Consider the following 17,771-nt stretch of genomic DNA (forward strand, 5'->3'; position numbering starts at 1 on the left):
CAGGGATGGGCATCCCGGGGCGGGGGAGGAAGCCAGAAAGACCATAATTAGCATAGCTGCTGTTCAGTCATTTTTTATTTATTTAGCATATTCTGCAATAAGTGAATATTACTCATCCAATGTTTTATATCTTCGATGCACTCTTCTAATTTAGATAGCTGGAAATAATCATTTGGTCTTGATGAGATATATAGCTGAGTATCATCTGCATAACAGTGGAAACTAATTCCATGTTTTCTAATAATGTTGTCAAGGGGCAGCATGTATATGGAGAATAGTAAGGGTCCTAATACCGATCCCTGAGGTAATCCATAATTTACTTGCGTTAGATTTGACGATTCTTCTTTTAAATGGACAAATTGATATCTGTCTTTTAAGTAAGATCTGAACCATTGTGCCTGTCCATGAATACCGGTATAATTCTGTAAACGATCTAAAAGTATTTTATGGTTTTTATTGAACGCAGCACTAAGGTCAAGTAGGACTAGGAGTGAGATGTTACCTTTATCTGATGCTATAAACAGGTCGTTTGTCATTTTAACGAGCGCAGTTTCAGTGCTATGATGGAATAAACATCATTATTTTGTAAGAATAAGCACTACTGAGTGGACACTACTTTTTCTAGTATTTTAGACAGGAAAGGGAGATTTGAAATCGGTCTATAGCTTCCTAGTTCATTAGGGTTTAAGTTTGTTTTTAAGATAAGAGGCTAAATGACAGCCAGCTGAAAGGGTCCTGGGACATGGCCTTTGAATTGACGAGATAATAATGTTATAAATGGGCTCAATTGCAACAGGTAGTAACTATTTTTAAACTTTGGTTAGTATGGGGTCTTATAAGCATGTTGTAGGTTTAAATGTTCGAATAAGTTTATTGAAATCTTAAGGATCTATAAAACAGGAAGATTTAATTAAACTATCCTCATTATCTGCTCATTGGGAAAATGAGATCTTTTTACTGCTCAACGTGGACATCTAGTGTTTATTATATATATTGCATCTCAAAGTTAGAAAACCATGAAGTACAAACCATAATGTGATAGGAAAACATAAAAAAACAAGCTGTACACATAATCCAACACAGTTGGGGACACAAATTGATACTTGTACAATGTATGCAATATTTTATTTCTCTTTAGTACCATGCAAAATCACTGAAAAGTGCAATGATTGGCAACAGAGCGTGGATGCTGTTTTTGTACTGGTCTATATCTGCCAGTCTGAAGAAGCACAGGTAAACCATGTGACCTCTGCAGTGTGACCGGAGCGAATGCAAAAAAACACATCGACATAACAAACTGCAGATGGTCAAACCCAAGTGACACTTTTACAAACATACAGTCTCCGTAATGTTCTCTGAAATGCATTTCCAAAGAAATCTTCAGTACCACAACTGCACATTCAGCAGCGTCACAAACTGCAAGATGTGCTTTTCAAGTTTGCCTATAACGTCTTTTCTCCCCTCTCAGCAGTTAAAACTTTAGCAAGTTAAATAACATAGCAAGATAAATAAACTGTGGCCTGTGAGAGCCAAATGATGTCTTGCATTGAACGCAGAGGTACAAAGATTTATTTGGGTGAATCGCAATAAACCTCAAGAATATGTCAGGGTAATATTTCACCCTTTAATTATGAGAAAGAAACGAGAAATTAAAGTTTACTCAAAGAAACTGACATTAAGATGATTTGCATTATGATATTTTTCCACTATATTTAAGCTTAACTTTTCTTAGATTGTGTCCAAACATTCGAATGACAAATTTATGCAATTTTTTTCCTTTTGTGGACTGTGGGAGAAATGTAGCCCAGAGATATTCTTGTGCGATTCACTCGTTTGTTATGTCCACCTTTAATTAAAATGTCTTTACAATTATTCCATTTCAACAGTACACATTCTGTACCTAACCTCCTAAAAACAAACATAGTCTCATGTGCTAAGGCAGTGTATTAAGTTGTGTATCAAAGACAATGATAAAATCTCAAATGATTTAACTTTTCAAGAAAAGTCCAAGCTACACAAAACTCTATTATTTATAAGCTTTAAAAGACCATCGGGTCTCTTATTCTGCTTGTACAAAAAGAAAAGATGTCGTTTGTAAAGATAGCAGCTTCGTTAAAGAACACTTTGCCCAACAGATATTTAAATACAGTATAATTCTTTCAACAGCTACGTCATGAAAATCAAACCAAACCAAATCACATTAACACAGAGTAAAGGAAATAACCTCGAAATCATTGGATTGTATGGCACTGATGGTGTTGTAGTTCCATTGTTTGCTCCAAGTTGTTTCACAGTATTGTCTTAAACATGTTGTAGGTTCTAAAAATATATTTCTATATTTCTAGATTGGGTTGTGTACCACAGTATTCCAGAGGTGTTGTGTCGGGTGTGATAACTGCACAGTGCTTTTATGAAGTAGCTCGTCCTGCGGTTGAGAATAAAAGATCTTACAAACAAACATATATTTTGTTTAGTCTATTATTGTATAGAGTGAACACTAACCGTTGCTTATTAAAATGCAGCTACTCTTGTAAGGTCACCTTAAAAACAAAGAAATAACAGAATTGTTAGAGGTTCATGTGGTTTTCACAGCTGGGTAAAAAATGACCTAAATGTCCATTAATGGCGTGATGCGGGCACACGGTGAGGCATCTGCACTAATAGTCGGGGCGTGTCATGTGGTGAGACTTGTACAGATGTGAAGATAAAATGAACGTCACTGCAGCGCTCAGAAACAGGTGCATATAAGCAGCCCGGGGACATTTTCATTTCAGTGAAATATCCATTTGGTTTAATGGATGTTCCATTTTAATTTCATCTCATTTCTATAGCGATTAAAAAGAAATCAAATGTGAGATATAGAGCGTTCTCATGACATGTTGCTGGCATGTCTCCCAGAATCCAAAGTTTTCTGGTTAAAATGTGTAGCAAAAATACAATTGATTTAGTTATGTTTTAAAGGGGTCATATGACACGGCTAAATCGAATATTTTCATTTGTTTTACATGTAATGCCATGTTGTTTTGCAATTTTATGTGTCTAATACATGCGTGGGCACAACAAAGACACAGAAAAACACGTATTGGCGCCATATGTTCCCTTTAAAACAGAATAACAGAATTAACGGACAAACAGAAAATGATGAAATATATAGAATACGTGGCATATATTTTCTCTCAGATTGTTCTTGGTCTGTAAATACATTTTTGTATAAATGCCAAAGATGCTAGTGTTAAAAAAATGATCCTTAGCTTTGTATAATGTGGTGGGCTATATGACACCAGTTTTATTGTACTTATGCTTTTTGCTTTCCTTATATTGCTCCAATTTCTTCCATTATTCACCTCATCTGTAAGTGGCTTTGGATAAAAGCATCTGCTTAATGACTCAACGTAAAATGAAAAGGTGACTCACCAGGAAGTTCTTGTCCTGATCTTGTGCGCGTCTCAGTCGCTCCTCCATCTTTAACTCTTTGTCCAGACGTTTTTCCAGATCATTCCCATAAAACCCTCCGGCCTCCATCTGACCCACTGCCCTACGAGACCAGAAACACTGTGTGAGGTTTCTACAGAAATAAGAGACGCTGTGACACTAAACATCGTCAACTATCTAATAACTTATGAAACAGCAAGTATTTGATTTGCTTATTGCCTTTTTCTCCATTTACTGCAATCGTGATGTGCATTTATGTCATTCCAATGTTTACCTTACAATACAAAATTATGACTTTGTAACCAAACCAACTCAAGAATCTATAATAGCTGAGAGTTCATCTCAATCCTCCAGATGCCACTTTTGCCAAAACATCAAACATCAGCTTTAAATGTTAAAATTGCATTTTTTTTTTATATAAAACAATTGTGTGTACTACTGATGCACAAAAACCAAAGTGTCTGTTACCCTGTTCTAGATAAATTGGTCTGTGGATAGGGAACATCTGGCATCTGGAACGTGAGGTCAGAGAAGCAGTTGGTTTCACTCTCCACCTCTGAACGACAAAACAACATTTAATCAACACACTTTCTTATAGTGGATGACCGGACTGTTCCAATCTAGCAGACAACTCACATGTAGCAGCCCATCTGAGTATATAATCTATTGTTTATAGCATATTTACATTACAAACAGTCCAAATACAAAACACTACCTGAGTTGAGTTCTCTAACTAATGAAGACATCGTGTTGGTTATAGAGTCTGCAGCCACCAGGAGATCGTTTCTTAAATTCCTTCTGGAGCCTTGCAATGAAAAACACAATAATCAGCATCACAAGACAAAGCCTCCAGGTCAGCATCACTATGGTTACCGTGGTTACCCTGAGCAAAGGCCTGCTGCACTTCTCCTCCCAGGCCCATGAGCGAGTCCTGCGGTGTCTGACTGGGCGTGGTATTGCCGGATGTTGACTGGACAGGCATGGGGATGGGTGTGGTATAACCGGATGATGATTGGATGGATGTGTTGGCCGTGTGGCTGGGGGAGGAGCGAGGGGAGGAGCTAGGACCTTGGGTCTAGAAATGATTTTGATGCACACATTATTCCCATTTAGCTCATTATCAAAAGAGATTTTTAATCATATTATTAGTATCCTATTCAAATCAAGAACGCTCTCCATGCTTAAAGTGCTGACACTACTAACATAAGGCGACACGCATTAGTCTTTATCATCAAACACAGGCTGAAAGTCACATTAAGGTCAATTTCACAGCACACTTAAAACTATCAAAAGAATATTAAAGTGTATGTGTGACATATCAGAAAATGGTCATGCGTGTTCTTGCAAAATCAATTAATCCGAATGTGAACGCTGGATTCCACAAGCACAGAGCACAGATATGACAACACATCTCTTTAGTTTATTTTGAGTTAGATCAAACATGAAGTCAATGCATGTCATCTCAAAGCTGTACTGTACATACTGTGAGACTCACAGCGCACTTTAACTCTTCATCCTGTAGGTGGAGCAGTTCAGTTCAATAACACTAAAGTTCATTTCTCCACATTATTTGATCATTATTTGTTTGTTTGTGTTTGTGGGATGTTTCTTACCTTTAAAAGCAGCATGAGCTGCTCGAGCTGGACCATGAGTTCTCGACGGCTCTCCTGCAGGGCTGACATTCTCTGTTCTAACTCATCTTTTCTTTGCCTGAGACAGAAGCAGACTTTTCTGTCAATGTTTGATATGTTTGTGAAAGCGAACTGTCTGACAGTGTTTCACTAAAGTAAGGAAAGTGCCTATATGAGGATATAGGTATCTATGAATGTTAATATATAAGGGCCACATATCCATCCATATTATAAAATGACCAAAAAACTCAATCTATGGAATAAAACACATGTAACTCTGGGAATTATGTTGTGACTAAAATAAACCAAATCTATAACATCTTCAGCCTTCTTTCATTTTTGTCATATTTTATCTTTTTTCAGAACTGTCATGTTTTCACATTCTCACATGCTTCTCAGACAGTATTGAAGGAGTTCCCATCTACTCTGGCCTCTTATTGGCTGCTTTTCATTATTATGTGATCCAAGTCATTCATATAAAAAAAAATTATCAATCAAAACAATCATATTTGTGCCTACATACATGATGTCAAACATTTCAATTTTTATTTTTTTAAGATCATATTATAGTAAAGCAAACCTAAACTTTTGTACGGTAGTCTTTGTTATGGTAGTATATTATGAAAATATTAATAAAACACATTTAGATAAGAAATTGGCGCAAAAATTTTATATAATTTTTATATTAAAATAAATATATCAACAATAGTAAAATATATGAAATAAATAAATATTATATTACATACCTTATATACTTACTATTACATTTTGCCTGAAAGTGTAATACATTCATGTAAGTTTTGGACTAGCTGGTGTCTAAGTATTTGTAAACTTTATTTAAGATTGTTAGTGTAGTCTTTTGAGTGACTTGCCTACTTTGTATGTTTGTTTCTTTAGGTAGTGTAGTTAAGCAAGCATCGGTTCTCATTTTCCCATCCTGCACTGCGTTGTTTAAATAGCGAATGCATTTGTGCATATTTGTGCGCTCATGGGCGTGTGTGCTGGTCTAAAAAAGAGGTGTTTTCAGGCGCATTGTAGGCGCGTTGCTATTTTGAGGAGCGCCCTGCGCTTTACACCATGCGCTTAGATCGGGAAAATAGGGGCCGTAATGTCACTGTAAGAGTCTACTAGTAAAACATTGGTAACCATTGGTTAGGTTAAGAGTTGGTCTGGACCGAGCTCAGTAAATATGTCGACTGGACTGCTTGATGTGTTCAAACAGGAAACAGTGAGTTTTGTAAATTGCTTTTCAAAAGCTTTCATTCATGTATGAGACGAGAAGCGCTCAGGTTACTATGCTGAATATGGAGTGAGTCTGTTGTTCAGCACAACTCATCACGTTTCAGTCTGTTGTGTGTGTGTGTCTGTGTGTGCATCCGTGTCTGTCTGAGTCTGAGTATATGTGTGCTTGTGTACCTGAGCAGTCTCAGTTCAGCCAGTAACATTGGGTTTTGTTGATTTTTGTCAAATGGAGGATGAGAAGCTTCCTCATGCTGTTGTCTCAAGCGTTGAATCTCCTGCAAAATCTCCCTTCATACACATAAATTAAACACAAACGTTATGAACACCAAAGCTGATAACACTGAACATCACAACTCAACCTGCAGCATCCAACTCACTTGTTCTTGTTCTCCAGCTCGGCGATAAGCTGCCGTTGCTGTTTATTTGTGTCCAAACACAAGGAGATATCTGACGGCGCTCTGCTCTTCTGTTCATGAAAGAGTTGTTGAATTAAAAGCATTTAATTCATTTAAGTGAAGTTACTTATACTGCAGCTGTCTGTGCACAAGGTAGTATTATAACTGTGAAAAAACAACTTTTAATTGAATAAAATGTCCAGATGACTTATAACGGAAAGGAAAATCTGAAAAAGAATGAATATTTGGTGATGCTCTAAGGAGCGCTCTGATTGGCTCTCTTACCGACAGACCTCCGTCAGCAGCCAATCGGGACGCGTAACGGGCAATGAGGCAGTGTTCATCATCATGGTTTTTACTGCTCTCCTGGAAACTGTCAATCAAGGAAAGAAGGCGGAGCCAACTCAGTCATCTGGGTCATTATACACAAAAGCACTTAGTGTTTCACTTCTAAACCATTTAGTAAGGGAAGTGCAAGCAAAGAAATTATAATTAGACAGAAATGTCCTTTTTTATTTGTATATATAAAGCCGAATGCTGGTCTTCAAAATTATGACCATCTTAAGGAAGTTCAGCACTACTGAATGATGTTCATGTAGAGCGATGGCATAACCAGCACATGAAAGATCTACTGTCAGCAAATCATTCAAACTGAGACCCAATTTCCCAAAATGCACTGCAGGGTTAGAAGCAATGCGATCTTAATGTGAGATCTCTTTTCATAGGGACACAGCCATAGCTTAAGATGGTGTTGACATTTATCGTGTTTTAAACTGCTGTTCACCATCATGTCAACAAATTCTATAATGACATCACAGTGTCAAAATATGGCTTGAAAAAGGCCAATCGGTTAGCAAGCTGCAAACACTTCTGTGCAAAGCATTGACGCTAGTAAAGTCACCATCCCAAATCTGCTTAAACCTTGTTTAAAATAAAACACATATTGGTGACATTTAACATGTTTTATAAAGGTAGACTATTTCCAAATGTATGTATTGTGTTGCATGCTGGGTATTATCAGAATGAGATGGTGAACCTTGGTCTATACAAACAGATTAAAGTTGTAGTTCACCCAAAAATACAAATTCTGTCGTTAATTATTCACTCTCAAGTTGTTCAAAGTGAATTTAAGACTCGTTCTGCAGTGGAACTAAAAAGAAGATATTTTGAGAAATGTCTGGTTTTGTGTCTATAGACCGTTTCCTCGTACATGCGACTGCAGTTTACTTTGTACGTTGTATTTTATTAAATGAACAATTTGTTGAATGGATCTGTAGTTCTGCCGCATGTAAAGAAAGCGTTTGGTACGATGACATGTAGCGGTTGAGCTTGGTGTCTCAGTCTAAATTTAATATATTAGAGAGACAATTTACGCTTTCTTTTGATTGTTATCAGAAATATTCTAGAGGCACTCTCTTGTTTGTGAATATGTACCAGAAGTCTACCAATGTTACGTTTGTTAATGTTAAGGGATGTTGGGTACCAACATTCTTCAAAATATCTTCTTTTGTGTTCTGCAGAAGAAAGAGAGTCATGAGGAGGAATTCTCATTTTTGGGTGAAAAGCCTTTTAAGATGAAAAGCGCCACAGCAATCTCAGAGCGACAGCTCACACTGACCATGAGGGCTTCTTTTCAAGTAGATTCACATAGAATCCGATAAGTATGTGCTCATCGGCGAGCCTATCGGCAATATCGAGGCTGTACTGAACCCTGAAACCACGTTTCAGAAACACAAATGACTTCATAATGACCACAAAACAACTTTCATATTGAGGCATCTACGTATACACCTGTATCTATAACGTTGTCACTTTATAACTGAAAGACTGACAAATAACCTCATCAATCTTCTAACTTCATGTCACAAACATTTTTCACGTTTGCCTTTTAAATCTACGTGTTCTTACAGCAAATTGAAACGGCCTTACCCCTTTCCCTTTAAGAGATCTGGGGCCGTCCGAGAAAACAGTCTCTTCTGTTTGGTCTCATCGTGAGCACCTCTATTCACCCCCAAAACCAGCATCATTGATAAGCAACACAAACACGTTTAAAACACACTATTAAATATGCTTAACCAAACTATATCTTTAATTAATCACATCAGTTGTGATGTCATTGGATTGAATCATCTCAAAGATTCAACAAATCAACAAAGATTACATGTGTAAGCATATATCCTGATGTTCTACTCACGTTTTACTAGAGTACGGGTTTCCTGAGGATGGCATGGAGTGAGAAAGCATGTACTCATTTCCACTGGTCACAGGTCGGGGAGGCCTGGAGAAATTCACAAGACCATCAACACTTTGTGTATACTGTATGTGCGCGTGCATATGAATGTGTTTGTGCCCATGTAAAATATGTGACCCTGGACCAGAAAATCTGTCATAAGAAGTTTGGTGTATTTGTAGCCGGTGTTGGTAAATTACTCTGAAAAAGTAATTCATTACTAGTCACTAATGAACTGTTTAATAGTGTAATTAGATTACTGTCTCTCCAAAAATATTTAATTACTCATTACTAATTTCTTTCTATATCCTACATCAACCTTGATCAGTTCAGTGATTCAAGGATAGACATGAAACGACTCTTTTAAATCATTCAAATAAATAATATAAAACTACATAAAGTAGTATTATTAACTTACAGATGTGAGAATTATACATTAAAGCACAGATTTTATTTTATCAGGGATAGTCATTTTGATGTCAATTCCACTATTGCACACACATATATTACACAAGTATTTAGTTAGAAGTAACTGTAATTAAATTACAGAAACAATGAGAGTAATCCCTTACTTTACTTTTTCAAGGGAAAAGTAAATAAATTACAGTAACTAATTACTTAGTAACTAGTGACACCCAACACTGTTTGTAGCAATAGTCAACAATACATTGTATGGGTCAAAATTATTTTTCTTTTATCCAAAAAATATAAGTATATTAAGTAAACCACGTGTTTCATGAAGATATTTTGTAAATTTTCTATCGTAAATATATCAAAACTTTATTTTTGTGAGCAAAATCACTAACAATCGATTTAAAAACACTGACCCTTATGAATGTTTTTTTGGTCCACGGTCACATTTGGGCATCAGTGTTTAATCGACGTAAAGTACGGCTCTATATCACGCAACTTACCACGTGTCCCTGTTTCGTAGCGCAAAGACAAAACAAGGCAGGAAAATGTTAGCATGGACTATTAACATCAGGTTGAAAACAGAAAAAGACTCAAAACTGCTTCAAGCAGGTGCCGTGTTACATACACCACATGAGCGAGGTTGAGCGGTTTCTCAGGGTCTTCGGACAACATCGGGTACGAAGGCTCTCGGTGGGACGCACAACTCAGAGATTTGCTAAGAGCGTCCGACAACTTCTTAGCCGGAGATTTCTGGAAGAAACAAAGATCTGTTCTGAAGTAAACGGCTTTAAAAACACAACTGGACATGTTTATCATATCACACAAAGCAGGATTTTCCTACTGTAGTTCTTTTCTTTTTTAACTTCATGTCAGCTTCTATTTCTATGTTTAAGGCGCTGCGATTGCCGTGAACACACATCAATCTCGTCTTCGGTGAAGGTTGAAAATATTTGTCAGATGGCGTCACACACGCCAAAATAACAAACTTTTTCAGCGAGTAATAACGAGCGTGGTGTGAACCTAGCATTAGATGTACTATGTGGCAGCTTTGTCAATGGATATATGTTGTGTACATCTTAACAAAATACATAAATCCTGCATTCAAGATTTCTTCATTAGAATGACCAGAAAGTTTTTAATGAGGAAAAAAAGGGTGAATACTAAATAAAACGTGAAAAAAAACCTAAAAACTAAAAAACTGCAAAATGCAATCCAGACAAATAGTATAAAGACAAGATAATATTAGCAATCACTTACCCATGACATGTACTCCTTCATCTGGTGCTGGTTGCTGTGGCTGCCCGAGGCATGGCCCCTCCAGAAACACTCCTGGCAGAGTTGGTAATTATCACATTTTTGGCAACGGTAACGAAATCCCATCATGCTCTGGCTGTGACAGTAGGAGCACTCCACTGGATGGAAGACTGGAGAGGAGAGTCGTTTAGTTTGTGAATGACAGAAGTAAATACTATCATTTAGAAAAGCCATTCACAATAAAACAGATGTTGAAAACTCACCGTTCTCAACATTTGCCAGCCGATGCATCAGCGGTAACCAAACCAGACACTGAGGGGGAGGATCTGACATGAGCGTGTCAAGAAACACGTTGAGCGTGACCTTCTTCTGTGAAGCGCCAGTAGTTCGTAAACAAATTAGTCATAAGGAATTGAAAAAATACATCAAAACGAATAGACGGCTTCATAGTGACAACATAAACAAACGTTACAGCACATGCACGCTTTTGTGACCCCCAACTTAACGTCCCGTACACGTTCACAAGCAATAGGGTTAGGTGCTTGTAGATTATTTCTGACAACAATCAAGAGAAAGCGAAAAAAAACTTGTCTCTCTAATATTTTGACTTTCGACTGCGATACCAAGCTCAACCACTAGACGTCAGTGTACCGAACGCTTTCTTTAAATGCGACCGAACTACATGACCCATTCAACAGATTGTTCATTTAATAAAATGAACATACAACAAATTGTTTATTTAATACAATTATATAATAATATAGTAATATAAATTAATATTGACAAATAAAATAAAATGTAAATAGTAATATTATTAGACACTAGCCAAACACAAACCGGAAGTTAACTGGGCGTATAATGAAACGATCTTCCAGATTAGATTGAGAGTTGAAGTGTACAACCGAAGGAGGAATTCGACACACCTCTTGAGGAAAGCAAGATCTCGTGGACTGTTCAGTGTAACCAAAGGATGGCCCCTCAAAAACCGTCATGGGCAGTTTGAGCACCTCCCTCAGGAACTGATCCAACTGTGTGTATATCATCACTCCGTTCGAGTCTGAAATCTGGGAAAATATATCTAAAAAAAGAAACGGCATTAAAAAAAAAAATTAACTGATAAACATTGACTTTGCTCATTTAAATTGAGGCAAGTCTGTTTTTAGTCAAAGGCATCATGCAGGTAGTATAATTCAAGTTTGAAATAAAAACCTGCAACAAATATCTACAAACTCCTTTGACAAACACGTAACACCACACTGACAATTTTCATAACGACGTGTTCTTAAATAGAAACGAGGCCCAAAGTTTTACACAGACAAGGTCATGAAAAGGCAAATATGAGTTGTGGCTGCGAGTGACTTTCAAGTAATGACAGCTGCTATGACCTTTCAAATGAAGATGAAACGATGAATAGAAGTGTCCATTAATCAGCATCATACCACTGAACACACATGGGTTCAGAGCCGGGTAACACTTACATCTCAGTTTATCCAAAATCTTTCCTCTGCAGAGGGCGGCCAGGGCCATCTTCACCACAAACACCGAGACTTTTCCTCCACCTTCCCTAGAATAGACACACTTGTCACCCAACACATTTACAGGCTATGCACGGAAAAACAAAAGGTTCTGAGAAGGTTTCGCTAACATCTGGTTAAACGTTATTTCGTACAATGTAAGCACGGCGTTAGCTTTAACGTTTTGATGATGTTCAGCAATGACAAAGTTTTTGCAAATGTAACAACAGAATGAATTAAGTTTTGTAATAAAAGCCTAACAGGGGATCGCACCAAACACGAATAACGTGCAAAGACGTGAATAGACACAAACTTGCAGCAGGCGATGCAAATGATGCAAATTGGGCTGCGAGATTTACACAAACCCATGTCAATCTCCTCTTCCACGCAAATTGAAAATATTTGTCAGCTCGCATCAATTACACAAAATTAAAAAAAAATCCTGCGAGTAATAAAAGTGTGGAACGCGACTGTTCGCACCAATTGCGAATTAGGCATTTTACGTAAGCAGCTTTGTCATAGGATATATGTTGAGTACATCTTACAAAAAGTTTGGTTAAACGTTATTTCATACAATGTAAGCACGGCATTAGCTTTAACGTTTTGATAATGTGACAAAGTTTACTCAATCCTCTTTCAATGTGCCAGAACATTTTTGATCACTTTGAAAGAAAGTTAGCAAAAGTGAAAACGTTCCCTGTTAGCTGCGAATGTGAATGCCAAGCAACATCGATGATGTCAAACACATCCATTAGATTAAGTTGAATCGCCTCATATTTTTATATGGCACTTTGGATAAAAACATCTGCCAAATTCTTGAACATAAATGTAGATTGCAGCTCTGGATAATCCTGTCATGATCTTACGGGTCGTACGCGGCGAACAGAAAGTTAAGGAGGAAGGAGATGGACTGGTCCACGTTGATCTGATGGGTTGTGGGTAAACGCTTGTTCAGCTGGTGAAAGATGGTGGACAGGATTGCTTGAAGGTGCGACACTGAGAACTCTGCGCTGAGGTCCATGGTGTTGAGTCTGTTTTCACGAAACACCTCGATAAGATTCCAGATATCCACCAAGTGCACTGCGGACAAATGCATTTAGACATTTTTATGACATACTAAACTTACAGTAAAGTTTGTATTGTATTCTCATACTTACGATTGCATCTCTTCTGAATAAATCTAAGCTTGCATGCTGTTCTGTATGTGGACAATCGGATGGAGTCCAGATCCAGTGCACCTGTGACATTAAAACAATACATTACACTTTATTCTCACATGATCAACCCTGCCAAAAACCACAATGAAAACCAGACGAAGGTGCTTAGCCTGACTAAGCTGTTTTTTTTAGATCACATTTTGGCTAAATAATCAGTTTGAAACTGGAGTGAAATATAATACATACGCATTTCAGCAAACAGCTGCCTTCTGTCTGCCATGATGCTGCTGTTACTGCCCGACTCCTCGATCATTCTAGAAAACATCACACGTCGAGAAACAAAGGAAATATATGTCAGACGTCGACACAACGGGATTTAGATTTAGATTCAAAATCCACAATAGTCGCAGGTGATGGACACAACCAAAATTTACACTGACACAACTTGGACCTGGCTTGGATTTGTGCTTGTGAATGTAAAACAGATATCTCACTACAGTAGTATCCCAGAATGCACCTGTGCACATTTAAAAGCTCATATATGTGATACTTTCTGAAGACAGACCTGTCCATCAGAATAGACGGGAGAACACAACTGACTTTGTGCTGTTTAATGCCATCTAATACACTGCGCTGTATCATGTGATGCGTTTCCATGGCAGCAGACCAGCCCCATTCTAAAATGGGGTGAATGTAAGTGTCCAATACAACTTTGAGCGATAAATGGGCCGTGTAGCATATAGCACATGCTCATTATAATAACCTGAACTAATGAGAATGTGTCGTCGGACACACAGATGCCATGAAATCAATGTGTTCTTGTGTGAAACCATGTGTTCTTTGAGGTCATCCATGAGCCAGTGTACTCTTAAATATAAAGAACAAGGCAAATTCATAAGTGTGTTCTGTGTTTATACACACTGTGTGCGCATGAGGAACACAAACATGTTTGCTAGAGGATCATACTTTACTTCCGGTACACATCCACAAAGATGTCCCTATACATTATTTCTGATTAAAGGCAAAAGAAATAACAAGTATATTACATTAGGTGGCTGGTTACAAGTATGTCTACTATTATTTTGGTTCACCAGTAGAAAAAACGTTAAATTTAAATGCGACAATGCGACGACTCATTTATCATTTTTTTTGTAAATTATATACAATTAAATTTAAAATTGTTTATTCAATAAAATATTATTATAAATAAATAAAAGTAACTTGATTTATTATTATCCACTAGCCAGACCGATCAAACACACAACGGAAGATAATATCAGACCAGGTGCATACGTCCGACGAAACAGACGTCTATAAATTAGGAGTTCTAGTGTTCAAATAAATCTTGTATACCATGTGTTATTTTGTTAAAGAACTAACAGCATTAAAGGTTTATTTGAACCTTCTGTACGTTCATTTATAAACATGGAATAACTCAAACTTAATTTAGACATTAAATGAATATAGAGAAAGGAATTTAAAAAAGCTCGACCTCAAAATAATTTCCTTATGCTGCAAAATCACACACAAAAAAAACCTGTTAAAAATGTCATATCGTGAAAAAATATCTTGTATATTGCCACGCTATACTTAAATGACACATATTTAGTTATATTTTTTAACCAAACTTAACCAGTTTTTCTGCCAAAACTTTAAAATCATGTTTGTTTCTTAGAGTATTGTGCAAATATTTAATACAATGGTCAATTAAATAAAAGGGCAGTGCAATAACATCACTGTACATTTGTGTAAAGAACAACAGCGAAAGTACTTTAGGGATACAACCATTTCCCATCAGATAAAAAAAATCACATATTCTAACAAGCTTCTCTTTCTCTTAAATTAAATTGCATCTCCACTTTAAAACTGCACATTTGTAAGAGAATCTAAGAGTTTATATCAGGTTGAAGTGAAAACTCTCTCAGTCCAAAACTCCTCACAAAGCGTGTGATGCTCAATTAAGTTTAAGGAATGTGCCGTCACAATCCCAGAGATCCCAGAGTTCCCGGCGGCTGCAGTAATAAGCAAATATACCGTGTCACCATAACAACACCGGGACAAACACTACACATGTGAAGAATACCCAGAATGCATTGCATAATTGAATACATCACTAATGTGACCCTACTCAAAGCAGCCGTATAGTGTGATCATGTGTTATGATTCACTACTTAAAAACTGTGTCCGTCACAGAAGGTTTTGTGTATAACCAAACTCGCTCTACATAAAGAGAAACATTAAGTATTATTCAGCTACAGCATAAATGAGAGCACACGCAAACAAGAAGTTCCAAACCAGATACCCTTCAGATAGCACCATGATCCTGTTCCCACAAACACCGAAACGGGTCTAATAATGTTCTTCGTCAGGTCCGACTTCACAACAAAAGCAGCTCATAGAATTCTTGGCAACCCACTGAAAGGAGAAGCCGTCAGGATCCAGCATGTGTCGCCTCTATCTTTAACTTCCAATAAGAGACTCGCATTCCTGTCGGGCTTAGACGGCTCGCTTAGCTCCGGTTGCAAGTTTGTACCGTCTCCCGGCCCTCCGCTGGCCGGTCTGGTCCTTTATGAAGGGGTCTGTGGACCTTATTTGCAGTTTTTAAGACACTCTGTGTGAAATTATGAGGCAAAATGATGAGGACACGCTAGAACCGGTTACTAGAGAAGACTGTAATTCAAGCTCTCTAATGGGACACTTCCAGAGAGATGCTATATTTCACACAGCCTTTCTTCTACATTCTCTCTCTCTCTCTCTCTCTCTCTCAGCTCTGGGATCTCCAGGCCTATAAATATCCTTTTGGACACTAGGTGCCATCCAGACGTTTTCAGCCCTGCTCCATTTTTGTCACCGCCTTTGTGTGATTTATTTAGTACACCAAGAACAAGAAATGATGCTTTTGGATTCTTCTCCTTTGATAAACAGCCTTGAAGCCGGTGAGTGACCGCAGAATATTTACAGATCTGACCGGGAGGAAAGTCAAGTGAGTCCCACGTAAAGCAGCTGTTGGGAGTGACTCTGAGTTATTAGCATCGGATCACTTCGCTCATACTGTCTGTGGGAGTACATGACTGCTAATGCCTCCGCATTTCTCCAAAACCACGTAATGCTTCTGTTTGAGAAACGGCAAGACAACATCTCAAAGGAAGCTGATATCAATACAAAACATGTAAGATTTATGAAGCGCAGAGTTACACATGGACGTACACACATCATCAGCAAACGTGCATTTGTGAATCTCAAACTGGTCATGAGCCAGGAACAGGTGGAAGTGTGTGGATGCTAAAATGGACATTCTTCAAAACCTTCAACAGAAAATGCAACACAACACAAGAGCAGCATTATCTTTGGTGTTGTTTAGCATTCAGAAATCACAAATTTGGTGTAAAGTCTGGGATGTTGTATAGTTTGGTCATGGTTATGTTATTAGTCCTTTAATATTCAGACTATTTAAGAATATTATATATTATGTAACGCACATAAAGGTCTGAAAAACATCCTGTGAGAACTCCTTACGGGCCAGATGCAACAATCACTCAATGACTTTCTCCATCAGTCAGATTCAGTCATTTAAAGCCGGATGCTACTCTGATCATCATCACCGTGACGCCCCAAAGGACTCTGGATAAAGACTTACGGCCCATTCCTTCTGTCATTTACTTATGCTGGATCACCGGACACTATTTCTCTTGTCTTCACTGTGAAGAAACATTACGTGAGGGTTAATGTAGCTATATTGAGCCTCAATGACCGGTCATTTGTTTTGTTTTTAACAGCATTGACTTTAGATGATGCACTTAAATATGATTAAATGTAGTATGATCAACTCTTCTTCTAATTCTATTCTTTCTGACGCTCCATTAAAAAAATACAGGAAATCAAAATATGACATCATTGCATGCTTGTGCAATGAGGATTTAAAGGTTGACAATACAAAGACATTGTGTAGTAAACCAACACACATGCATTCGAAATCAACAACAAGTACATGCATTGGCATAAACACACATATGTAAGCGATGATAAGCAGAATTTAATTCAATTTTTAAAAAAGGGTTAATGGCCCATCACACTCTTGCGCTCGAACACGATGATTTAGGACAGAATCTTTCATATGCTTACGACATACGTCACACTTTCTCAATCAGCATCATGCATTTAATAGTAAAGTAGACTGTGGAGCATCGACAATGAAGCTCTATAGAGGCGTCTGGGTCTCTGTGCACTTGCTACTCACCAAACGCGTGTCATCGCAGAAACGGCTTGATATCCAAACCCTCCGCTTTCAATGAAGAACATCTGCGACACATCGATGCATCACATCGACGAGAGTTTTACAGTTTAAACGCAAATTCACGCGTTCCTAAATCATCCGCGGGGAGCAGCGCGGAGTCTTCTGATCTCAGGCGTACATTTGCTTTGATGTGACGTAATGCTCCTCGGGCGATGACGTCATGCGGGATCTCTCCGCTGAACCCGGCCACGATGCTCATAAACAGATA

General features: G+C 37.8%; 1 protein-coding gene across 3 annotated transcripts; it reads right to left on the bottom strand.

The window, feature by feature from the left end:
- Window positions 1–1,100: 1,100 nt before the first annotated feature.
- On the bottom strand, window positions 1,101–17,690 carry dtna (dystrobrevin, alpha). Of its 3 annotated transcripts, none has more exons than XM_056737736.1 (23): window positions 17,507–17,690; window positions 13,516–13,583; window positions 13,270–13,350; window positions 12,979–13,192; window positions 12,077–12,162; window positions 11,522–11,676; window positions 10,862–10,967; window positions 10,602–10,768; window positions 9,970–10,094; window positions 9,845–9,853; window positions 8,895–8,978; window positions 8,630–8,701; window positions 8,319–8,411; window positions 6,986–7,073; window positions 6,683–6,771; window positions 6,480–6,593; window positions 5,046–5,142; window positions 4,315–4,507; window positions 4,148–4,237; window positions 3,901–3,988; window positions 3,415–3,535; window positions 2,503–2,540; window positions 1,101–2,425 (listed from the first exon to the last, which is right to left on the bottom strand). In XM_056737736.1, exons 2-22 carry the CDS (start codon window positions 13,580–13,582, stop codon window positions 2,523–2,525), a joined length of 2,157 nt encoding a protein of 718 aa, XP_056593714.1. In that variant the 5' UTR covers window position 13,583; window positions 17,507–17,690; the 3' UTR covers window positions 1,101–2,425; window positions 2,503–2,522. The 3 variants fall into 3 exon arrangements, with proteins under 3 accessions (XP_056593714.1, XP_056593713.1, XP_056593715.1); XM_056737735.1 differs by lacking the exon at window positions 17,507–17,690 and adding an exon at window positions 15,572–15,990; XM_056737737.1 differs by lacking the exons at window positions 8,319–8,411; window positions 8,630–8,701; window positions 9,845–9,853; window positions 17,507–17,690 and adding an exon at window positions 15,572–15,988.
- Between the last annotated feature and the right edge of the window lie 81 nt (window positions 17,691–17,771).

Source organism: Triplophysa dalaica, chromosome 23 (genome assembly GCF_015846415.1).
Source record: "Triplophysa dalaica isolate WHDGS20190420 chromosome 23, ASM1584641v1, whole genome shotgun sequence".
NCBI classification, from domain to species: domain Eukaryota; kingdom Metazoa; phylum Chordata; class Actinopteri; order Cypriniformes; family Nemacheilidae; genus Triplophysa; species Triplophysa dalaica.

Excerpts from the sequence above, each read along its gene's own strand:
- dtna (XM_056737735.1), bottom strand. Across the intron at positions 5,143-6,479 it reads GCTGAACTGAGACTGCTCAG|GCAAAGAAAAGATGAGTTAG; the intron begins GTACACAAGCAC and ends CTTCTGTCTCAG. Across the intron at positions 3,536-3,900 it reads ACCAATTTATCTAGAACAGG|GGCAGTGGGTCAGATGGAGG; the intron begins GTAACAGACACT and ends CTGGTCTCGTAG.